The 24,453-nt window shown below is 44.9% G+C and overlaps 2 protein-coding genes across 7 annotated transcripts in view; one reads left to right on the top strand and one right to left on the bottom strand.

Moving 5' to 3' along the window:
• Positions 1-3,227: 3,227 nt before the first annotated feature.
• On the top strand, positions 3,228-11,230 carry C6H1orf162 (chromosome 6 C1orf162 homolog). The gene is made up of 6 exons (XM_037206972.1): positions 3,228-4,296; positions 8,944-8,991; positions 9,774-9,837; positions 10,362-10,456; positions 10,709-10,758; positions 11,033-11,230. The coding sequence occupies exons 2-6, from the start codon at positions 8,955-8,957 to the stop codon at positions 11,192-11,194; spliced, it is 408 nt and encodes a 135-aa protein (XP_037062867.1). The 5' UTR covers positions 3,228-4,296; positions 8,944-8,954; the 3' UTR covers positions 11,195-11,230.
• Positions 11,231-13,759: 2,529 nt separating this feature from the next.
• Tmigd3 (transmembrane and immunoglobulin domain containing 3) overlaps positions 13,760-24,453 on the bottom strand; it is a 68,104-nt gene continuing 57,410 nt past the window's right edge. For 3 of the 6 annotated variants that reach the window (XM_028889967.2, XM_037206967.1, XM_037206968.1), the window contains 6 exons: positions 22,735-22,830; positions 20,637-21,008; positions 19,012-19,078; positions 17,663-17,763; positions 16,722-16,789; positions 13,760-14,160 (listed from right to left, as the gene is read on the bottom strand). In XM_028889967.2, coding sequence (XP_028745800.2) covers positions 14,149-14,160; positions 16,722-16,789; positions 17,663-17,763; positions 19,012-19,078; positions 20,637-21,008; positions 22,735-22,774 — 660 coding nt within the window. In that variant the 5' untranslated portion in view covers positions 22,775-22,830 and the 3' untranslated portion in view covers positions 13,760-14,148. Of the gene's footprint in view, positions 14,164-16,721; positions 16,790-17,662; positions 17,764-19,011; positions 19,079-20,636; positions 21,009-22,734; positions 22,831-24,453 lie in introns of all 6 variants that reach the window. The other 3 variants (XM_028889968.2, XM_037206970.1, XM_037206969.1) reach the window with 3 other exon arrangements.

Below are 24,453 nucleotides of genomic sequence, written 5' to 3'. Positions count from 1 at the left end.
GTTTCAGGAGAGAGCATAATACTGAATAAAGAACTATAAAAGAATACCAGTGTTCAAAGAAGTTGATCAGGAATGCCAGAGAAAAAGAGGATTTTGGAGTCAGAAAGTAGAATGGAGCACTTTGTATAGGAAAAGTCAATAGTAAGCAAATTTTCAGGTTGAGTAAGAGAACTGAAAGTATAAATTCAGTTTCATAGCTCAGAAGTCTTCTGCCAGTAATTTTTGTTGAAATCTAGACAGTGGGGTTAAAGGATAAGTAATTGAGACATTGAACCATGCAAGTGTTCCTGATGTCAAAACGAGGATGGTGGGGTTGGAGAACAGGCTCAGTAATTAATAACACACATACTGATCTTGCAGAAGACCCAAATTTGGTCCCTAACTCACACACTGGGCAGTTCACAACCACCTGTAAACTCTAGTTCCAGGGTATCTAATGCCTCTGGCCTCCACAGGCACCTACATTCAAGTGCACATACCCACACACAGCCTAAAGCAAAATCTTTAAAAACTGGATGATAGGCACATACATATGGCATGGATTTAGTCTAGCTCAGGGGCTCATGGATGTCCTGTGATGAATTACAGGGGTATCTGGAGAAATGCAAAATCTTCTGCCAAGACCCTGATGTCCCTACCTTACTACACCAATGCTCTAACCAGAAAGATTACGATGTCTTAATTCCAAATCCAATCTGTTTTCTCCAGTCCTCACATTTGACCTCTTAAGTGACATTTGACACTTGGCCACTGCTTTTTCTTCCATCCCTGTGGCCTCAAGTACCTGGCTGTTCATGCCATTTCTCCCATCACTTAACCAACTCCACTGTCTGTTCTGGCTCTCCTAATTACTGCAGTTCCGCCAAGTCCCATCCTCAGAATTGTACTTCATTTTCTACCTTTGATAGTACACAGACCCACAGTTTCTGTCACATGTATACAGATGACTTGCTTGTCTACATCAAATGTAATCAAAATGACCAGTGTACAAAATTTCCCCAAATTTAAGGAGCTTAACATGGAAGAATTTGGATTTTGCTTAGAGAATCTTGTGTAGGCTTGGGTGACTCCAGAGAAACTGTCTTCCATGTAGAGTACTCAGATCTACGTTTAGACCTAGGTCAGTCTCTCACTAGCTCAGTAATTAATAACACACATACTGATCTTGCAGAAGACCCAAATTTGGTCACAGCCTCCATAAGAGCCCTATGAAGGGAACAGTCAGAAGAGGTCATGCATTAACAGTTAAATCGTTAATCCACTGGCCAGGATTTGTCAGGTAGTGTTACCTAACCATAAGAGATGCTCCACCTCAAAAGGAGAGAAATGATTAGCACTGAGGAATAGTGTGGTTTTAGGTTTTATGTGTGTTCTTAGAGTGCTGTGATTTGAGCCCCAAACCTTGGACCTGTTAAATAAATGTTCTACTGAGCTGCAGCCCAGACCCCAGAACTCATTATCTACCATGCAAATCAGGATGTTTCCTGAATCCCAGATCTGTTTACCCAGCTGCTCTCCAAACCTTTCTGAATGTCCATAAGCACCCCAAATTCAGAAGCTCATTTGTGCATAATTCTACATTCATCCTTATATGTCCACAGTATTGGACAGTGGATACAGTACAGGAAATTTCCTCTCACAACTGACTGGATGCATCAGATGTCTACCCTACCATTTCTCTCCCATAGTTATGGCCTATGTTCAAACCATATGGAAGGATTTCACCACTGTCCTGTACCTCACCACTCTACACATTCTGTAAACCCAAAGGTAATCATGTAACTTCTCAGCGGTCTCTCCATTGCCTATTAAGGTGATAGTGATTAAAGATCCAGTAGGTGTTTCTTGTCCTTACTCTGTTTTCCTTTTCTGATCTCCAAACCCAGCCCATGTTCTTGCTCCTAGCCCAAGCTTGCTCCTAGCCCCAGAAATCCCACTGGAATTTCTCTAAGCATAACTATGGTGGTTTGAATGAGAATGGCCCCCATGGGTTCATATATGTAAATGCTTGGTACCCAACTGGTGGAACAGAGGAGGATTAAGAGGTGTAGCCTTGGAGGAGGTGTGTCATTGAGGGTAGGTTTTAAGGTTTCAAAAGCCCAAGCCAGGCCCAGTCTTGCTCTTTCTCTACCTGCAACTTTCTAATCGTATGTGTGCTCTCGGCTACTGTTCCAGCACCATGCCTGCTTGCCACTATGCTCCCTGACGTGATGGTCATGGACTAACCCTCTAAAACTATAAGCAAGCCCCAATTAAATGCTTCCTATTAGAAGTTGCCTTGGCCATGGTGTCTCCTCACAGCACTAGAATAGTAACTAAGACAATGACCTATATGAAGACTGTATTTTGAAAAACAAATTGTGATATTGAAAGTAAAATGCAACTTGAACATTTCATTCTCTGAAGCTTTTCTCAACAGCCTCCTGAGTAGCCTGACTTGTTTTTTTCTTTCGGGTCCCAATCCATAGTGTGTAAGTCTATAACAGCATCTACAACATTCTGTCATGCATGCACAATCTGGAACATTGTTTTGTAGAATAAAGATATCTATTCATAAGAGTGAAAAATACTTCAACTCAAGGACTATGTTACAATTGTGTTTTGTTTTTTTCTCTACCACCTAACAGACTGGGTCAGTGTATGTGTTCAATACATGTGTGGTTACATGGCTGTCACTCTTTAAGTCTTGAATTTCCAGTTTCCTTCTTGAGTTCTGACTGAGTCTTGTAGTGGTATTGTGTTCCCCAAAATATTGTGTACCCTAATAAATTTATCTGGGGTCAGAGAACAGAAAGCCACTAGATACAAAGGCTGGAAAATGGTGGCACTCACACCTTTAATCCTAGCATTCCAGAGATAGAAATCCCTCTGGATCTCTGTGAGTTCAAGACCACATTGGAAACAGCCAAGCATGGTGACACATGCCTTTAATCCCAGAAAGCCAGCCTTTAATCCCAGAGAGTGGTGATAGAAAGCAGAAAGATATATAAGGCGTGAGGACCAGAAACTAGAAGCATTTTGGCCTGGTTAAGCATTTGACTGGTTAAGCTTTCAGGCTTTGGAGCAACACAGTTCAGCTGAGATTCATTCTGGATGAGGACACAGAGGCTTCCAACCTGAGGAAACAGGACCAGCTGAGGAATTGGCAAGGTGAAATAGCTGTGGCTTGTTCTGTCTCTCTGATCTTCCAGTGTTCACCCCAATACCTGGCTCAGGTTTGATTTTATTAATAAGAACTTTTAAGATTCCTTCTACAGAGTCTTGCCATTTAGGGCCATCTTTGGACATCATGTCTTTATCCTTGTTTCAGCTGACACTCTCCTAATGTCTCTCAAATCTACCATCTCTCTACTGCTGCCATCTTAGTCCCTATTGTCCTCAGATGGGTTCCTGCAGGGATCCCAACTGGCCTATTCATGTCTGTCCTGGCCACTTCCCATTCCAGTCTCCTCAGTTTTAGTGATTGTTTCAGAATGCACATGTACCGTTTCTTAAACCTCTACTATAGATATATTCATTTCTCTTATTACACAGACAAAAGCTCCAAGGAATTACTCCTTCAACTTCATTCATTCATTCTTTAGTCTTTGATCTTCCTGCTCTCCTTCCTGACAGTTTTCAAATGGTCTGTTATCTGAACACCCCCTCCTCCTGTTCGAGAACTCCGACTCTCACTTCACTCACATCAGTCAGTATCAGTGTTTTCCTGCTGAGACTCTTCCCTGTGTTGTAGCCACATATAAAGGACTCTGTCCCATCATAACGCATGGAATCATTTGCCTCCAGTGTGTTAACAACCTCTTACATTCCGAAAGTTCCACACAAGGTGGGTAAAAGCCAACTTTTGCCTGTTTTCATGTCCTCAGTTTAGAACAGCATGTGGTGTGGGCCGGAGACATATTTAGTGGATAAAATACATGTCTGCTAGCCCGACAACCTGAATTTGATCCCTGGGATCCACAAGGTGGAAGGAGAAAACCAACTCCCAGAAGCTGTCCTCTGACCTTAACACACATGCCGTGGTACATGTATACACACATATACAAGTAAGTGTCTAAATAAGTGTAATGTGAGAAGAGACCCATTCTAAAGAGAGGGAAGCCAGGGAATGGAAAAAAAAAAATGCCATCGGTTTCAAAGAGGAAGTCTGTGGCTTGGAGCTCAAACATATCTTTGCGACACAGCTGATGGGGACAGTGGGTACTCTCTGTGTCACCACTTCTGAAAAGGAAGACTAGCAAGAGAAAAGTTCAGTCCTCGGCAGCCGCATCTTATGACTGGAGCTTTCCCAGAAAGGTAAAATAAAGAGCCTTCTAATCCAGACTAAGTAATGGCTCATCAAAGGACATTTTTAATCTTTATTTGGTGGTTTCTGGTGTGTTTTTCTTATTTGGCAGGGGAAGGATGGCATTTGAATGACTGTGGCACAGGTCTCACAGCTCAGTCTCTTGTGCCAGCTTCTGTCACATGTGTGGCTTATTCTTGCTTTTGAAAATAAAAAATTTGTGGTGTGTGTGTGTGTGTGTGTGTGTGTGTGTGTGTGTGTATCAGGGACAATTTTCAAGTCAGTTCTTGTTTGTGTTTGTGTATTGTGTGTGTGTGTGTGTGTGTATGTATGTGTGTGTATCAGGGACAATTTTCAAGTCAGTTCTTGTTTGTGGTGTGTGTGTGTGTGTGTGTGTGTGTATGTATCAGGGACAATTTTCAAGTCAGTTCTTGTTTGTGTTTGTGTATTGTGTGTGTGTGTGTGTGTGTGTGTGTGTGTGTGTGTGTGTATGTATGTGTGTGTATCAGGGACAATTTTCAAGTCAGTTCTTGTTTGTGGTATGTGTGTGTGTGTGTGTGTGTGTGTGTGTGTGTGTGTGTGTATCAGGGACAATTTTCAAGTCAGTTCTTTCTTTTTACTATTACATGGGATCTAGGAGTTGAACTCAGGTTTCCAGAGTTGTGGGGTAGGTGCCTTTACCTGTGGAGCCATTCTCACTGGCCCTTATTTTGGTGGGTTGTTTTGTTTTGAGACAGGGTCTCACTCTGGAGCCCTGACTGGCCTAGAACTCAGGCTGTCCTTGAACTCAAAAGAGATCTGCCTGCCTCAGCCAAATACTGGGATTGAAAATGTGGGCCCACCATGCCAGACTCGTTTTCGATTTTTGAGACAGATCCTGTGTAATCCAGGCTAGCCTTGACTTTAGGCCGATTCTCCTGCCTCAGCCTCTCAAGTGCTGGGATTCCAAGTGTGCGCCACGACTCCTGGCTGGATTGTTGTTTTTGTCGCCTGGATTTGTCACCTGTTTATTTGTGGTGTTGTAAGATGATTTAGTCTGTCAGGGTAGGGGGTCTAAATTTTGTATGTGATATTATTTTATTTGGATTGTCCGTTCTTATAGAACTACTGCTGCAAAAGCAGATGGTCCTCAGTAGTTCTAAATGTGAGATCTGGTGGAAATCCACACTCTTCAGGAAGAATACATTTCAATATTTTAAATATAGTTTATAGCAATTATAAATATATACTATAATAAAATATAAGATATACTAATATTTTATGATGTTCTAAAATGAATACCATTGACTTGTTTTATTTTTATTTTATTTTGAGGCAGGGTTTCTCTGTAACCCTGGCTGTCCTGGAACTCACTGTGTAGACCAGGCTAGCCTCGAAACTCACAGGCATCCACTTGCCTCTGCCTCCCAAGTGCTGGGATTAAAAAGCATGTACCCCCGCCGGGCGGTGGTGGCGCACGCCTTTAATCCCAGCACTCGGGAGGCAGAGCCAGGCGGATCTCTGTGAGTTCGAGGCCAGCCTGGGCTACCAAGTGAGTCCCAGGAAAGGTGCAAAGCTACACAGAGACCCTGTCTCGGAAAAAAAAAAAAAAAAAAATGTACCACCTCACATGACCAACATAATTTAAAAAAGAACCAAAGATTGGTAGAAAAATCATTATCCCTGATTCTGCAGGGACTATGGTCTTCCTGTTTTCATAGTTTAGACTTCTCACTAAATTTTCTTGTCAATACCTTCCTTTTGATCTGATAGTGGCAGATATGATAGTGTTTTGCTGAATGGTGAGCTGCATTATAACGTTGCCTTGCTACTCTTTCAATGACACTTAGGGACAGGAATCCTTTTCAAAGTCTTCCCAGATATCTAAGGATTGAGAAAATCACTTGTAAGAGCTGACTGATTAAAACATGGGAACCATTTATGGCATTTTCTGTCCAAGTAAATCGCCTTAAAACCCAGCAGAAATTGTGGAGACCCCAAGTTTTTTTTAGCATGAGTTTGGCTAAATACTAATTATAATTGTGGCCACCAAAAAATAACCAGGGTTATAACTAAAATTTTATACATAAAAGCAGCAGTCTCATTATTAAGTTATTAAACACACTGGAAAGCATTTGTATAATCAGGGAACTGGCTAAGAAAGTCCATCTGTGGGGGCTGGAGGGATGGCACAATGGTTAAGAGCACTAACTGCTCTTCCAGAGGACCCAGGTTCAATTCCCAGCACCCACATGACAGCTCACAACTGTCTGTAACTGCAAGATCTGACACCCTCACACAGACATATGCAGGCAGAACACCAGTGCACATAAATAAGAATAATTTAAAAAAAAAAAAGTCCATCTGGCCAGGCCATGGTGGCACACGCCTTTAATCCCAGCACTCCGGAAGCAGAGCCAGGCAGATCTCTGTGAGTTTGAGGCCAGCCTGGTCTCCAAAGCGAGTTCCAGGAAAGGCGCAAAGCTACACAGAGAAACCCTGTCTCAAAAAACCAAAATAAATAAATAAATAAATAAGTTCATCTGTGCTCAATTAGCATGCTATCACATGGGTTTGCTTGCCCCAGTTTCAGTTCTTTCTGGTCAACTATGATTTGAAAATAACAGGAAATACCCCTAAATAAAATAACCTTATGTTTTAAATAGCTTTTATCATGGTATATTGCTATGATTACTATGCTTTAGTTTAGTTTTGTAGACAATCTCTTTCTGTAATACTTTCTAATGTAAACTTTCACGGGTATGAAATGTGTACTGGCTAGTTTTGTGTGTCAACTTAACACAAGCTAGAGTCATCAGAGAGAAGGGAAACTCAATTGAGGAAATGCCTCTGTATAGATCCAGCTGTAGTGATCAATAGAGGAGAGCCCAGCCCATGGTGGGTGGTGCCATCCCTGGGCTGGTGGTCCTGAGTACTATAAAAAAGCAGACTGAGCAAGGCCATAGAAGTAAGCCAGTAAGCAGCACCCTTCCATGGCCTCTGCATCAGCTCCTGCCTCCAGGTTCCTGCCCTGTTTGAGTTCCTGTCCTGACTTCCTTCAGTAATGAACAGCAGTGCTGAAGTATAAGCCGAATAAACCCTTTCCTCCCTAACTTGCTTTTTGGTGGTGGTGGTGTCTCAGCAATAGTAACCCTAACTAAGACAGCATGTATAAGAAAAAGCATGGTCTATACTGTACAGATTTGGGGACTGTCCTTGGTCTTTGACACCTGCAGAACATCTTACAAAGTATCTCCCACAAACAAGGGGTTGGGAGGACTTCTGCAGCAGAAATGACTATCACCACTAAAAATGTTCTACAAGGGTTTTAGAAGTGTGTAAGAATGGACATAATAAAATGTTGAGCAAAAAGATCTGGCCTTGTATGAGAAGCAGTGTTTCAGGAAGCATTACTAAAGCACATGGTGTGTGGCTAAAAGGAATCCACTTAGCTGGCAATGTGCACTAGGAACCCGGGTGATACTACTTTCTGCCTTTAGCAGATGCTTTATAGTTTCTGAGTTTTATCTAGATGTGATGTTGTGCACCACATATTTGTCTGGTGTCCATAGGGGCCAGATGAGGGCATCTGATCCCTAGGATTTAGAGTTACAGATGGCTGTGAGCTGTCTCGTCAGTGTTGGGAATCATACCTGGGTCCTCTGGAAAAGTAGCAGCAAATGGTCTTAACCACTGAGCCATTTCTCCAGCCTTGTTTTTGCATTCATTTAAATACTACCTAGAGACTGTTCAGTGACGTGTTTACATGTCTGAAAAGCCACCACATATCTCCAAGATTAAAGAAGCACCAAGGTCATTCTGTGTTACAATGAAGGAGTTTAGCCGGGCGGCGGTGGCGCACGCCTTTAATCCCAGCACTCGGGAGGCAGAGCCAGGTGGATCTCTGTGAGTTCGAGGCCAGCCTGGGCTACCAAGTGAGTCCCAGGAAAGGCGCAAAGCTACACAGAGAAACCCTGTCTCGAAAAACCAAAAAAAAAAAACAATGAAGGAGTCACCAGGTGTGCTAAAGCCATACAGTGGTACTGGGTTGGTGGCTCCCAAAGTGCTGGATTTTTGCTTTGTATTTTTTATTGATTGATTGATTGAGACCGGGTCTTATGTAACCTAACAACTAGTAGTTTTCTTCTTATTTTAATTTTTTAAATTTATTTTTATGTGTGTGCATGTAGTACTGGTGCAGGGCAGAAGATGGTGTCAGATCCCCTGAAACTGGAGTTATAGCTATGAACTGAACCCTTGTCCTCCAGAAGAGCACCAAGTGCTCTTAACCACTGATCCATCATCTCTCCAGCCCCTTACTTTTGTTTGTTTGTTTGTGACGGGGTCTCAAATGTTACCTGGGCTAACTTGGAATTTACTGCATAGTCAAAGTTGACCTTGAACTCCTGATCCTCCTCCTACCACTTCCCCAGTGCTGGGATTAGAGACTTAGTCGACCACACCCAGCTGCTGCATATCCCTAAAAGCACAGAGTGATGCTAGGCTGAAGGATTCAGATGGTAACTTCTCTGGTCACTGAACATGTCCAGGTGAACAGAGGACCAAAGATGCACATGGCACCTCCATGGTAGGATTAGCCCATTCTTAGCTACACCCCGGTGAATGCACTGCCATGCCCAGCTCCCTACCAAGCTAAAGAGTTCCTGTTTTATTCTCAGGAGAAGACAGCATGGGATCTTCTTCCTCTGCACCTAAACCCAAAACCAGTGAGTTCGGCACAATGCTTTCCCTTGGCACTTACGGTGAATTGGCAAAAGAAGGAGTTGTGTTGAAAGCCCCATGGAGGACAGTGTTAGCTAGCTCATTTCTGAGCTAGAAGAATTCAAGTTTACCATAATGCAGAAGCCGGGGCCCCCAAGTAATAGAAAGAGGAATCAGAAAAGACCTGACTGGCCCTCCAAACTGAGTAGATCAGCTGGTAGTTTGTGAAAATCTAGTTCATGTTTCCTCTTGTTCCCCTCCCTGGGGTTAGGCACTGGAAAACACACACACACACACACACACACACACACACACAAACACACACACACACACACACACACACACACACACACACACACGCCAGGGCAGGGGAGCTTAGGGTGGTCAGGAGGCATTTGGGAAGTGCCTACTGAGGTCAAAAGACCCACATCTCCCCATTTTGTTTGGGGGAAACAAAATTTGTTTGCATAAGGAATACAGGGCGTAGGACACTAGCCTCTGCGTCTTCAGTTTGTATACCATTTCAAGTATAACTCTTCATCTCATCCTAAAGTCTCAGAGGGCTTGTCCTGGCATGCAAAAGGCCCTGGGCTCACTTACCCAGAATCGGCAAAAAAAAAAAAAAAAAAAAAACAAACCACTGTTCTCCCTTCTACAGAGTTGTTGTAGTCAACTTGTAAGTCCCCGTGGGTATCGGAGGTACTTGCGGTCTTATCCTGGAGGGATGACAGGAGAAGGGTAAGGGACACTGGTCCCTCAAAATTGATCCCTCTCATGTTCTCTGCAGGCACGGTTACCACAGCAGCCCCAGTGACCAGCTCTGCGCCTGCATCCTGTTTCTTCGACCCCACGTAAAGGAACACATTTTATCCCAGCATTGTGGCACTGGGTTTTTTGTTGACCATTTTGTCTTGGGGCCTTAGAAAGAGTAAATTGAGTGGGAGAAGGGACCAGAAACAGTGAAAGAACTCAGTGTTTGATCTTAGGAGTAGAGTTCTGCTGGTGTTTTGTTTGCAGGGGAGGGAGGTTGAGCATGTCTCACAACGTAGCCCAGACTGGCCTCCGACTTGCCACAATCTTCCTGCCTCAGCTTCCTAAGTGCTGGCTTATAAGCAGTATGAACTCAGCATTGTCCAAGATTTCAGAGATCATGAGTCCCCTGAACTTACAAAGTGTTGAGATGTAGAGAATTGGGAGAGTCCCAAATGTCTCTGGAACCCAAAAGCAAACTGTCTCTTCCCAAGCAGTGGGTGGGAGCAAGTGCGTCAGCCTATGAGAGAGCCCGAGTAAGAAAGTTAAGCATGGATTCCAGGAAAGGCTCCAAGAGGTCCCTGCCAGCCGTTCGTTCATCTACTCCCTTTCTTTGCCGAAACAGAAAGGAGCATTTAATCTTGGCCTTTTTTGCCGGGGTTCTGCTGACAGTGCTTCTCGTGGCCCTTATCTTCGTCGTCGTCAAGAGCTGCAGAAAAAGTGAGTGGCCTCTGTTGGACGTCTCTTGCTGTCACTGAGAGCATGAGCAATGAGTAATGGGGAAGTGGAGAGATGACCCGCTCAGCCCACACTCTGCACAGATCCACCGCGAGGCCCTTTCCTTCCCTTCCTTGCTGCTCTCTCCCTACACCCCTACCTACTAACCTTCACCCAAAGTTGAGGGGAGAGGCTCCCCACTCCTCCAGACCCCATGGTAAGGGGACAACCCTCTTCTTCCTGCATCTGCTGCAGGTTACTCCAGGGCACAGGCCCAGGACCCCGTCTCAGAGCCTCCCATTAAGGTAAGACCATGCTGACGTTTTGGGGCTGCAAGAGGGGAATTGAGTGTGATAAGGGTGGCATGAAAGTTATTTGGGGGGGGGGGTTGGTTTATTCTGTGTCCTTTACATACTGGGTTACAGGCTGGAATGTTGGTGTCACTTTCTGGACTCTGGGCAAGTGACTCTTATGAGTTCTTCTGCTCTCTTTGGGTCCCACTTATCAAAGCTTTCAGGATGCTTTTAGAGAGACATCTTTCACTGCAAACTAAATTCATTATTTCTCCTTTCTCCTCAGAAGCTTTCATCTGTATCAAAGGAGTCACTCACCTATGCCAGCATGACTTTCAAGCCCTCAGAAGAAAACAGCAATGACTTGACTGGAAACCACTCTGCAGGCTTGGACCCCACTGTCTATGCTCAGATTAAAGTGGCAGGCCCACACCTGCCTCTGCAATGAGGCAGACTGCAGGACCTCAGCTCAGCTCCAGCTACACGTTGCTTTCTGCCTTTGTCTTGTATGTGTGTTTTTATTGTTCGTTTCCTACCAGCTTAGGAGCACAGCCTATGTACAACTTCAGTCAGAGCTGTTGAGGCTTCATCTGGAACACTGTCATCAGTCTTCAAAATCAGTGGTGCTGGGTGGTGGTGCACGCCTTTGATCCCAGCACTCGGGGAGATCTCTGTGAGTTCGAGGCCAGCCTGGTCTACAGAGCTAGATCCAGGACAGGCACCAAAACTACACAAAGAAACCCTGTCTCAAAAAACAAAAAACAGCCGGGCGGTGGTGGCGCACGCCTTTAATCCCAGCACTCGGGAGGCAGAGGCAGGCGGATCTCTGTGAGTTCGAGGCCAGCCTGGGCTACCAAGTGAGTTCCAGGAAAGGCGCAAAGCTACACAGAGAAACCCTGTCTCGAAAAACCAAAAAAAAAAAAAAAAAAAAAAAAAACCAAAAAAAAAAAAAAAAAAAAACAAAAACCAAAAACCAAACAAACAAACAAATCAGTGGTTAGTTGCTTTCCCCACCAGAGAGGAGGCTGCTGGTGCCTTTACTCTGACTGGCGGCGGCAGCTCCTTAGGCAACTCCCCCGAACTTCCCAAAGGGGGACAGAGTTCAAGATAAAAGAGACCCACTGATAACCATGGCGGAGCCAACCCTAACGGACAGTCTAAGATTTTCATGAGGGCGGACCCTCCTCCCGTGTTGGCGCCTTCCTCATCGGTTCTCACTCTGTCCCAGCATCTTCTCCAGGAGTCAAGATCAGCGTCCTAAGCCAACACAAAGTCCATATCGTATAAAACACTAGTCAAATGTGGGCTTCTGTCTCCTCTGTGTGGCATTAGAGATGTGTGTGACAACCTTGGTTGAGAGCCAAAGGTAAAGATTAAACATGTTAATTTACCTCCGAAACAAAGGGACAGTTATATAGACTGCCCCACTAAAAATATCAGGAAGATTCTTTGTAATTAGGCAAGCATACTCGAAAATGTAAGTACTAAACAAGAAAAAAATTAGAAAATAAATATGAGGGCTGGTGAGGTAGTTAAGGACATTTGCCATCAAACCTGACAACTTGAATTCAATCCCTGGGATTTACATGGTGGACAGAGAGGACTGGGTTACTGTCCACCATGTTACTCTCTGGTGTGTGTACGGACCTGCACACAAATGCACATGCACAAAATAAACATGAACTTGGCTGCTGTGACAGCATTCTTTAGACCTGTGTGAGCCCAAGCATGGAGAGGTGAGTTGGGCACACAATCCTACCCCTAGCTGAAGAACTATTGGCAATTATCAGCTGCTGGGAAACAAATAGTTTTCTTGGTTTTCTCTAAGAGTATATAGTCCCTGGTAAGTTGGCCATGTAGAAACTCAATACATGGCCACTGGGCAAGACTGGGACTGGCCAGAAGCAGAGGGAGAGCATTTTTTTGGTGTTCAAGACTCAAAAGGAGAAAGGCTACAAGGAAGTATGCAGGCATGATATTCATAACCTTACCCTTTCCCTCAGGCTTTGAGGGTCTGGGAGTTCCCTCCCTATAGAAAAGAGTCAAGGCAGAGCCTGAACTATGCTCATCAAACGCTTTGCAGGAGCCACGATATAATCTGACAAGATACATACAGAATCTGGTCAACACCCAATCTCCATTCCAACCCTGTTCAAACTGGAGGACCACTTGAGGATTCTGAGACTGAGGCTGGGCCTACACCCCATCAGAAGGGACCATGGCATATTAAACTGTGAGCTTCTGAAGCTGGGGGAATGCCTCAGTCAGTAAAGGACTTGCCTTGCAGGAACAAGAACCTGACTTTGATCCCGTGAACTCATGTAAAAATGTGGGACATGGTAATGGTAGGGCACGCTTGTCATCCTAGCCCTGGAGAGGTAAAGACTGGAGTATCCCTGGGTCTTACTGTTCAGCTAGCCTAGCTTCATCAGCAAGCTCCAGGCCAAGAGGCCCTGCTTCATACAAGGTGGGCAGCTCTGGAGGAATGACATCTGAGGTTATCCTCCTGCCTCCGCATGTACAAGCATATGCATGAAACACGTGAGTGTGCACTTCCCCCACAGAATACCAGGGTTCATAGGAGGGCAGCAGAGGCCATGATGAACAGCAGGAAGGACGCCATATGGGGAGAGGGTTGTGGGTTGCAGCAGAACACACGGGGTAGTAGTGATGCTTCACCAACAATGATGTAACTATTTGCTCCCATGGATGATGGCGCCTCATCCTTGCCTCATGTTTCCTGATTTGAAAGCATTTGTCACCACTCATCCCTTGGTTGCTCATTGGTCAGAAGCAGCACCCACTTACTCTGGTCATAGGTTTCCATTGAGAATGTGTTCTGGGGGGACACAGTCTTTTCACCAAGAGACTATGAGAACCACAGACTCAGTCTGTCTCCTAGTTTTGGATAAAACGGCATTAAATGCCACTTCAGAAATGTATTGGAATGTTATCCTTTTTAGGAACATTTCACGAAATACTTTGCCAGTGATAGCCTAGGAGAAGTCAGTCATACTCTTTCAACACTATTTATTGGCTGATAATAAAATACAAGTCATTTCCCCTTGTCCCAGATTCTGTACCTCTTCTTCACTTCAGCTAATCTAATGCACAAGAGCTAAGGTCTGGAGATATTATTCGATGGCAGCCTTGCTTGGCGTGGCCTGTCTTAGCTCTTCTGGCCACCACTGTTGTCACCTTGCCACAAAAGATTGCTTTGAGGTCAGAGAGTCCTTTAGAAATCCTGAAAGGTCAAAATCAGTCTCTGAGATGTAGGCTGGTTGTCGTGGAGATTCAACTGTAACGACATCACTTTATTTGGGAACGAAATAGGAAAGAAATCTTCAGTCATGTGTGTTCAGTTGGAGCCGTTTCCTTGAGTCAAGACATGTGGAAAGAACTTCAAATCGTTGCCTACTTTGTTGGGAAATAGAAAAGGAAAACAGTTGGGGGTTCTTGTCAACGTGTTTGTCAGCAAAAAGCCACAAACTGCACTTTTCTGAGCCTATTTTCCTCTCTTCTAAATCAAAGATTATATTCTCACACTGCCCAGGAATTTTTTTCAGACAAACCTAAGCATCCCCAACTTCCACAGTTCCCAAAGCTTCCAGATGGAAAAAGACAAGGAATGCTGTAGGTGCCACCCCCGGCACCCTGGGCTCCCTGGGAACAAAACACCAAGTTTGAATTATCTATCTATCCATCTATCTATCTATCTATCTATCTATCTATCTATCTATCTATCTATCTATTTTATCTCTCTCCCTCTCCTTTGTGCGTGTGTGTGTGTGTGTGTGTGTGTGTGTGTGTGTGTTTGTCTGTTTCTCTCTGTCTCTGTATCTCTCTGTCTCTGTATCTGTCTCCTCTTTCTTTCTCTCTCTGTGTGCAGGGTGGGGAGCGGGGAGGATACACAAGCGCTGTGTGTACCACAGTGCACAAGTGGAAGTCAGAGGACAACTTATAGTGGTTGGTTCTCTTTCTGCTATGTGAGTTCTGGGGATTAAACACGGGTCATCAGGATTGGTGGCAAGAACCTTTACCTGCTGAACCATCTTACCAGCCCTGAAAACAAACGTTAGAAAGCACTAACGTTTGTTTTATGGGCTGGAATTTTATGTCATCGCTGCAAGACCTGTCAGTCAGCTGTAGGCAAGCTGGGTACCTGGGGTTTGTCCTTCTCTCGCTGAGTTTTTATGGCATAAATGCATCCTGATTGCAGGACCAAGAATAATAAAACTAGAAGGGACTTTAGTTTAGGCCGCTAAGTTTGCCCAAGTATGAGGGAACAGGCCATGGCTAAAACAGGTTGCTGGCTTCTTGCTGAAGAGAACAGCATTGGATTCTATTGTCTCATCTTTTACAGCATCATGTCACTGTTGGGGAGTATTACTTTAAGGTGTTACTTTTGTTTATGTTGCATTTGTTTAACTCCGTGAAGCTGTGTTACTGTGCCTGTCTAAAACACATGATGATCTAATAAAGAGCTGAATGGTCAATATTAAGGCAGGAGAGAGGACAGGCAGGGCTGGCAGGCTAGCAGGCAGAGAGAATATATAGAAGGAGAAATCGGGGAGGAAAAGAAGTAGCCAGAGAAGGAGGAGGACTCCAGGGGCCAGCCACCCAGAGGCAAAAGATAGACGCACTATTTAAGTTAACTAAAGCTGGCAAGAAACAAGCCAAGCTAAGGCCAGGCATTCATAATTAAGAATAAGCCTCCACATGTGATTTATTTGGGAGCTGGGTGGTGGGTCCCTCAAAAGAGAAAAAACAACATGTCCCTTTACTTATTCTACTTGACAAGCTTACATTTGTTTATGTGTGGTTGCTTGTACTCTTCCACCTCACCACACCACTTTATTTTTGAGACAGAGTCTCACTCTGTAGTCTAGGCATTTCTAGAACTCATTATGTAGTCCAAGCTGGCCTTGAACTTGAGATCCTTCTGACTGGGCTTCTGGGTGCACCACAGCTGCCTTGCTGTTTTCCTGTTTCACATCATAAGCTCCATGATGACAGGTGCTATCTAGTTTTGCTTGTCTTTGTAACCTCATCAACTAGCATGCTCCTAGTTTGCTGAAGGATGCATAGGTGGGTGGGTGGGTAGGTGGGACATGAGTGGGTGGATGGATAGAAAACTCAGAAGAGTATAAGAACAGGGAGAAAAATGTAGAAAGAAAAAAAATGGCTTGGGAAAAAAAAATGTTGCCCAGGGTCATATCTTAAAGAAGTGATGATAAGTTCCTGAAAAAAAAAAAATACAAACTACGATTATATACTAGAGGGAGTAGAACTAGACAAGTCCTGAGGGGTGTTGCCCTGTCCATATCCCTCACCTCCACTGTTCCCAAAGCTTCTAGATGGCAAAAGGCAAGAACGCTGTGGGAGCTGCTCCTTTACCATCTTAGAGAGCGTGCTGTGCATCTGCATGGGACCCAAACTGCACAGGTGCAGCCTGAGACCTTGTGGCTTTATCTTCACATTTCAGCTCCTGCTGGCACTGACTCCTTGTGTGTCACTAACAGGTCTTTCATCATTAGGATGCTACTGGCATTCGGTGATAATGTTGGGTTTCTGTTCTGAGGCTTTTGTTTGTTCATCCTAATCATTATTTCTCTGAAATGTTGTTTTTCTATGTTTCCAAACACAGGCAGGGTGACTGTAATCCATTTCGTAATTATGGCTACAGTCTCTTCATTGCCCAAGGTGTTTCCATGGTTTTTGATTATACAAAAGCCAACAGCATCGTCCTGACCAAACAGAGGTGCCCACAGTGTTCTTTCAGTTCTGCAAATGCTTCAGAACTTAGCAGAACCACCATATGGTAACCTAGAGAAGTTTCCAGATGGTAGGATCCACTTGTGTCACGGTGAAAGACGGACCATCACACAGTTCCCTCTCTATGAATGGGGAGACTTAAAGACAGGGTTCTAATGGGGCCCAGGACTCAGTACTGAAGAGTTAAGGAGGGAACTTACCAAGGGTATGGAGACCACAGAGGGAGCTTGGCTTGGCTGGGAGCTTCTAGTGATGCTTTTACCAGTAACTACCCAAGGAAAAACAAAGACACAAAGCTAAGGACTGAAGTCCCTGGGCCCACCTGTCCCACACAGAACCCTTGGCAAGGAGAACTTTTTACACTTGCTGGTGGGGTGAGTTACAGAAGTCCTGTCATTAGACAAGAGGCTTGACCTCATTCCTACAGGCGAACAAAATGTTTCAAACAAAGATTAAGGCTATTAGGCTATTGCCCAAAGCTTGTGTGCTGGGGAGGCAAGTAGCTCCACGGATGTGGAACCTGCAGTGTGCTTATCTCTGGCTTCCCTCTTCCTCGCCTGCATCTGTAGCTGAAGTTATCCTGTTCCTGCCCGGTTCCTGTGGCCCTCAGACCCAAGCAAACACACAGAGACTTATATTATTTATAAACTGTATCGCCTAATGGCTCAGGCTTCTTGCTAGCTGTTCTTATATCTTAAATTAACCCATTTCTATTAATCTATACCTTGCCACGTGGCTTGTGGCTTACCAGTACTTTACATCCTGCTCCTCATGTCAGCGGCTGGCAGCATCTCTCTGCTCAGCCTTCCACTTCCCAGACTTTTCCTCTCTCTTTGTCCTGCCTATACTTCCTGCTGGCTACTGGCCAATCCGAGTTTTATTTATCTATCAATCAATCATCCACAGCACGCACCTACTTCCACTTAAGACTACAATGTTCCTTCTATTTCCTCTCATGATGCCTTTGTAACTATGAGGGGATTATATCCTCCTCAGCCTATGGGCTGGCTGGCTGCCTTGGTACCTAAGTGACTAGGCATTAAGAGGAGGGTCACATTCATTCACATGAAAGATACTCCTTGAGCTCTATACTTTCTGATTCCCTCTCCAAGTCTAATTCCCTCCATCCCAGGTTACTTACCTCCTCTATTCCTTCGGCTTCTCCTTCCCCTAGATAAATGACTGACTATAAAGATGATCCACAAACCAGTAATCAGTATGCAAATGATCAGAATGGACATTCTGGAAGGAATCACATCAGATATCAGGTCCCTTGGAAGGAAACCTCTTTGGTTTTCTTCTCACACAGTCACTCCCATCCCAGCCCCAGGAGCTCCTGGCAACCACATTCCTTAAGAGGAACTCTGAAGAGTAATGGGCATCTAACCAAGCTGGACCAGTAAGCTCTGCCTCAGAAATAAGATGGGGTCTAGGAGTGGAAAACTACAGTCTTCTGTCATTCCTTTGAACGGGGGAGAAATAAACTGAGCAACTGTGTCACCTGCTGTGTCAAAAAGAAAAAGAGGGAGGGAGGGAGGAAGAGAAGAGGAGAGGGAATGAGAGAAGAAATACAAGCTGGGGGGATATAGCTCAATTGGCAGAGGGCTTGTGAACTGAGTGTGGCAGCACACATCTGTAATCCCTTTGCTCAGGAGGAGGAAGCAGGGGCATCAGAGGTTTGAGTTTAAGGTCAACCCTTACCTACGTAGGAACTTGGGGGACTTTCTCAGACCCTGTCTCAAAACAAAAGAAATAGGGCCTAGAGAGAGAGCTCAGAGGCTCGGTTCCCAGCACCCACATTGCTACCCATAATTATCTTTAGCTCCAGTTCAGGGGATCAGGGCTCCCTTTTCTCGACTCCACAGGCACCAGGCATGAACGTGGTGCACATCTACACACATGTACATTCATACGCATGAAGTCAAAATGAACCAAACTCTTTAAAGAACAGAACGGAAGTAGGCAAGAGTGACATAGGAAGAGAAGGAAGCAAACACAGTGGAGACTGTCATATGAAAATGGAGCTGGCGATGAAGACGAAGTCCTGTTGGGATCTTGGCCCCTCTTTCGCCTGCATCCCTGTCTCTGCACTTCAGACACTCCTCTCCCCCTGGGATAGTGCCCCCTTTAAAATTAAAGTGACTAAGCCAGGTGTAGTGGCGCACACCTTTAATCCCAGCACTCGGGAGGCAGAGGCAGGAGGATCTCTGTGAGTTTGAGGCCAGCCTGGTCTACAAAGCAAGTTCCAGTACAGCCAGAGCAACCCTGTAATAATAATAATAATAATGATAATAAAATAACTAGAAGCTATTTTGTGCTGCTTTTAAACCAAACCTTAAAGAAACCAAACCATTACAAGGAAGATGTTTAGTTTGGGCAGAGAAACAACACACAGTTGAAAAGTAGAAGGTGTAAACCAGTCACTAATGTGTTGTGGTACATCCCACTCCACCCCACCCCACCCCATCATCTCTTCAGATCCCTACTCACCTGGAGCCCTCTGCCTTTTGGATAGCTTTAGAAGTCCTACAGCTCAGGTTCCTGTTCCCTGAAGGGTCTGAATCAGAAAGGAATGGTTGAGAATAAAGCCCATTTCCAGACCCTTCCTTTGGCTCCAGCGTCATCCCCCACCTGTCTTTCTCTTGCTCTCCAGAGAGTAAGTGCATTGTGGGCTTTTTGTGTAAGACAATGGCAGCACCAACTGTTGTATAAACATGCCTTGGACAGGGGGCAAGGCTGGGGAGAGGAGTAGGGGCTGAAATCCAGCTCACAGTGCCCCTGCTAAGTCTTGCACTCTGCCACGGGGTCCTCTGCACCCAGAGGAAGGGATACCTTTTCCAGATTATACGAAGGCCCTGCACAGTCTAGAAGCAGTTCGTGGTTAGAGACCCAGGCTAAGGTCATTCCGAAGGGAAGAAAGCTTTGGTGTATCAAATAGCCATTCCCATCCTGTGACATAGGTCCTTCTTATGGCTACTAACAACCCATGGGAGAGCCCCACATTGCCTCCTCCATGTTTCAATAAAGGAACAAACTTGGATAAGACTCCTCTCTTTCTGAACTAAAAGCTCAAGAAATGCTACAAAAAGCAGAAGCACACAAAGCGGAAACAGCCAGTGTGGATGTTACCCACTCAGCGGGATGCTAGCTGCCTCAGTTACCGGTAGATAAATGTGAGCAAGGCTCTTCCCAGCTTGAGAACTGGAGAGGCGGGGTGGGTGTGAGGCGTCCCACAAGTCCTTCTTACATGTTTTCCAACTGTCATTGGGCTCCAGACAGTGACAGAAAAACACATCATTTTTTTTTCTAAATGGTAATGATGGGAGAACAGCCAGTGCCTTCCACCATTCTCTGCCTGAAAGACAGGGACTTACTGGTGCTGAGAGTTTTCCAGCCTCCAGACAAGGAGCCTGCGAACACTGGGAGGTCCCAAGAGCTTAGGCAGACTTTGCCTCCTGGTTCCAGTCCCTCCCAGTAGCCTCCAAGGGTTAACTGCATTCCACATAAGTAAAGACAGGTGCTGGCAAGGTTGACCGCTATATTTAATTTATATTAATTACTAATTTTTTTAAAGCTGTCCAGTCTCAAGAAGACTGGGCCTCTTTTTGCAGCCTCAGTCACGTCTCAAGCCAGTCTCTAAGGTTTCAGACCTATAAGGGTGAGGTTTCACGACAGCCTTGGCTATCAGTACAAATATCTCACTCCTGTGAGACTTTCCAGCCTCTTCCAAGGTCTGTGAGTAAGACTGCTCTGAGGAAAGGGCAGTTATAAGCACATCCAGAGCTCAGACACTCTTCTTTCCTATGAAATTCTACCTAACCCCTACCCTCACCATACTAAGTGGAATTGAGAGAGCAGGTTACCTCAAATAATACAAGAGGAACTTGTGAGTTGGTGGCCACTCCCTTCAGTGAGGTGTTTTTTGTCTGTTTTTGCTTTTGTTTTTGTATTTAGACAACTTTGTAGCTCAGCCTGGCTTGGAACTCACTATGTAGACCAGGCTGGCCTTGAACACCCAGAGATCCACCTGCCTCTCCCTTCTGAGTGTTAGGATTGTGCACCACCAGCCCTGGACCCTTCGGTGAGTTTTTACTACCTCAACAAACCCGCATTACCTTTCAAAGATCCCCTGCCAGCCTCTTTACCAGGTAAAAAACCAGTGGCCCGGCCATCTCCGTTGTCAGTCACAATCAGCTGGGTAAAATCCATGTCATCTCTGGCAAAGTCCCGCTGGATACCACACCAGTACCAGCCTGTGTCCTCCTTAACCAGGCAGGACACCGTGATGATGAGTTGGCTTCCTGTGTCCTTCAAGACCACACGGTTGGTGCTGTTCGGGGTGAGGGCGACGATGTTGCACGAGTTCCTGAAATAGCCCCGGCACCAGTACTTCGTGTGGTCCTTGTAGTGGGCATCATAGTTACAGTTAGCAGAAACTGTGTCCAGCTCAATGCCTGACTTCACCTTTTCGTCCATGACCATGGCATCTGTGGACAGACACACACACACACACACACACACACACACACACACACACACACACACACGAGTTCATTATTCTTGGAAACACACTGACCCTACTGAGCTCCTGAAGGATGGTTCATTGGAATTTGGGTTTTGTCCTTTTGAATTTGGTCACTATTATGGGCTAAACTGCATCCTTCACACGTTGAAACCTTAATCCCTATAAAGAATGTGATGCAGCTGCATTTGGACATAAGACCTTTAAGAAGAAAGTAAGTTAAAATTATATTGTTAGGGTGGCTCTCTTAAAAAACTTTTTAAGATTTTTTTGTTTTATTTTATGCGTATAAGTGTTTTTTCTACATGTATGTAGGTGCATCACAGGTACATAAGTGCACCACATATATGCTTGGAGCCTAGAGGTCAGAAAAAGATGTCGGAACTGAAGTTACAGATGGCTGTAAGCTACCTGCTGAGACATCTCTCCAGCCCCGGTTAGGGTAGTTCTGAATCCAATACAATTAGTGTCCTTACTTAAATTTTTGAAACAGATGAAGTTAGAACCATGTGAAGACAAGAAGGCAGCCAACTGCAAGGCAGAAAGAGTCCCCAGAAGGACATCAACTCTGAAGAAACCTTTATTTGGGGATTTGTGACAGTTAATCTTGATGTCAGCTTGACTGGACTTAGAGATGCCTAGATTAATCAACCATATCTCTAGATGCTTCTATGTGAGTGCTTCCAGAGAAAATTAACTAAGGGTAAAGGACCTCCTCTGAATGCAGGCAGCTCTAATTCATGTGCTTAGATCCCACAACCATTGGAGAAGTCTTTTCTCCTAGCCTGAGAATGTATGAGATGTGAACAAATGGAGCCTTGGACAACTTGAGGTTTGTTTTGCCGTCTACCCACTTAGCTCTGCCTCTAGCTCCCTCCCTTACGTTGGCAGCCACTAAAAGGAAGCGAAAGGTTAGGAGGCTTGCAAAGGACTAAAAATAGAGGGTCTTGTAATTTTAGGAGTTGAGAACTTGCCATACAAGACCAGTGTGGGCATCTCTATCATGTCAGGATATTGCATAATGAGGAAGTTACACATGCAACCTCCGGCTTCACCTTGGCTGGGAAATACCTGACCAGAGAGGAGAGATGGAACAACAGAACCCATCACTCTCAGCCTTCCAAGCGTATGTTGAGGGACCTCTGACCCCCACCCCCGCAAGAGGCGGCTTCTAGTGTGTCTTACAGGAGATAACACATTCCTACAAGTGTCAGTTTCTTCTCATCACGAGACAAGAAGATCTGTGATCCTCAGTTCAAAGACAAGGATGCTGACACATGGAGAGCTACAGTAGGTCTACAGGGAGCACAACCGAGAGGTGGCCCAGCTTGGGGCAAGTCCCGTTTCTGAGTACTGTCTTTGGTGTCAGGCTTAGGCAGAAAGGAGATAAGCACGTCTGCCTATATCTGTGCAAACACGTGAGGGAAGAAAGGAGAAGAGAACGAGAATTGGGGACACTGGGGGGAAAAACACTGCAGAGCTCCAATTTTAGTCAAGTTCCCCACAACTCCCTTATCAGAGATAAGGAACTAGGATCTCTTAATAGGGCGTATGAACAAGACATATTTTCCCATAAAACGGCTTAGGTGCTTTAAACTGTTATACTAAGCAGGGGTTTTAAGTAGAGAAGAATTGAGCTGCCTCAGAAGGTTGTGGCTTCTGGGCAGAGGCGTTCCTCACCGACATCTTACCTGAAAAGAGAGCCAAGGAGAGCAGAATGAAGATCTCCATGGTGAGAAGGAAGTAAACTTCAACTCTAAGAACAGAGGACCTCAGGGGCTCTGGATCTGCGGGAGGGAAGCATGTGTTTGAATGTAAGGAGGTGTTATCCTGTGTGAAGGGAGAGCCACCAGTTACTCTCAGCAATGCTGCTGTGCAGAACCGGCCGGGGTGTGTCCTGTGCAATGGGAACTCACCAGAGGGATACCACTCCTGAATAAAATGTTACCTTTGCAGCAACTTTAAAAACCTGAGCTCCCCACAGAGCCCAGATAAGCAAGAGAACCCTCTTCTTGATTAAATCCACTTGGCATACCTCCTTTATAGATCCCAGAAGACATAGACACATCACTACTGGTGCATGTTCATGTTACCCTTTCCTGATATGTGTTAAAAGAGGCTGTGCCATTATTCTTAGGGGCTCGGTTTCTATTTAGATGGGAGGAATCCCAGCAAAGAAATCCTTAAGTAAGTTGAGTACCAAACTACAGTGAAGACCGAGGGAGTGTGGTTAGAGGTGGAGCATGCCAGCTGCCAGAAGTATATATGCCTGCAAGCTGGAACAGATGAGTACAGCTGTCAACAGCTGGGGCTGGAGGGTCCAGATTCTGGAAAGCTTTTCTGAGTAGAACTGGGACACATCAAGTGGGTCTTTCCATGCAGTAGCAGCAGCAGCTTCTCTTGAAGCCTGACAGATGTACATGTTCTGGCCACTAGCTTTCAAAGTTTGAATTCTTAAAAAACCCTAAATTCTCAAATTTAAACTGGGTGCTCCTTCTTATACCCTAGAGGTAGCACTTCCCTTCAAGGTCCAGATGTAGATGGCTTTTCTACATTGTGCAATAGCATCCTTTCTTGAGAAAAGGGGAGCCCTCCTCTAATTCACAGGAATTCAGCATACGCACTTGTATCAAGATTGCATTGTGTAATTACATTACATTATCGACTCCTCATTGGTGATCTCTGTTTCAACCAACAAAATGTGTTGGACAAAAAGAAGACTAGAAAGAAGAATTAATAGATTAAATGAAGTTGAATGAAATGTCTTGGCAAATGATAATATATGAAGCCCATTATACTGCCCAGAAAGCTGATGCTGTTAATTGTTCATTTTGTTTTAGGTATGTTAATGGTATCATCACAGCCTGTCCTAGTTAGCCTCTCTGTTGCTATGGTCAAAACACTGACCAAAATCAACCTGTGGAGGAAGGGGGTTTATTTCAACTTATAGACTACAGTCTGTTGTTGAAGAGGACGGGCAGGAGCTCAAGGCAGGAAGTAAGGCAGAGACTATGTGGGAAAGCTGCTTACTGGTCTTTTCTTCCTAGCTTGATCAGCTTCCTTTCTTATATTGAGCCAAGCCTACCCGCCCAGGCCACAGTGAACTGGGCCCTGATGCATCAATAAGCAATTAAGAAAATACCCTCACAGACTTGCCCACAGGACAATTTGATGGAAGCAATTCCTCAGCTGAGATTTCTTATTCTCAGATATGTCTAGGTTTATGTCAAGTTGACAAAAACCAACCAAACACACCAGCCAGGTATACCAGATGTCCCTTGGTATACATGCCTTTATGTAGGCCCTCTGAAGGTGAGTCAGGGCTGGCCCGCATGATAAACAAAACTTAGCAGAAGTATGATGTGTGTCTTTCAAAAGTGGTACAACTTCTGCCCCAGTCTCTTGTACTG

Source organism: Peromyscus leucopus, chromosome 6, assembly GCF_004664715.2.
Source record: "Peromyscus leucopus breed LL Stock chromosome 6, UCI_PerLeu_2.1, whole genome shotgun sequence".
NCBI lineage: Eukaryota > Metazoa > Chordata > Mammalia > Rodentia > Cricetidae > Peromyscus > Peromyscus leucopus.
Note: the sequence above shows the minus strand (reverse complement) of the source record. Positions and strands in the feature narration are given on the sequence as shown.

Coding starts and splice junctions, on each gene's coding strand:
- C6H1orf162 (XM_037206972.1), top strand. CDS start 8,955: ATGGGATCTTCTTCCTCTGCACCTAAACCCAAAACCA. Junction 8,992..9,773: donor TGCACCTAAACCCAAAACCA/GTGAGTTCGGCA, acceptor TGTTCTCTGCAG/GCACGGTTACCACAGCAGCC. Junction 10,759..11,032: donor TCTCAGAGCCTCCCATTAAG/GTAAGACCATGC, acceptor CTTTCTCCTCAG/AAGCTTTCATCTGTATCAAA.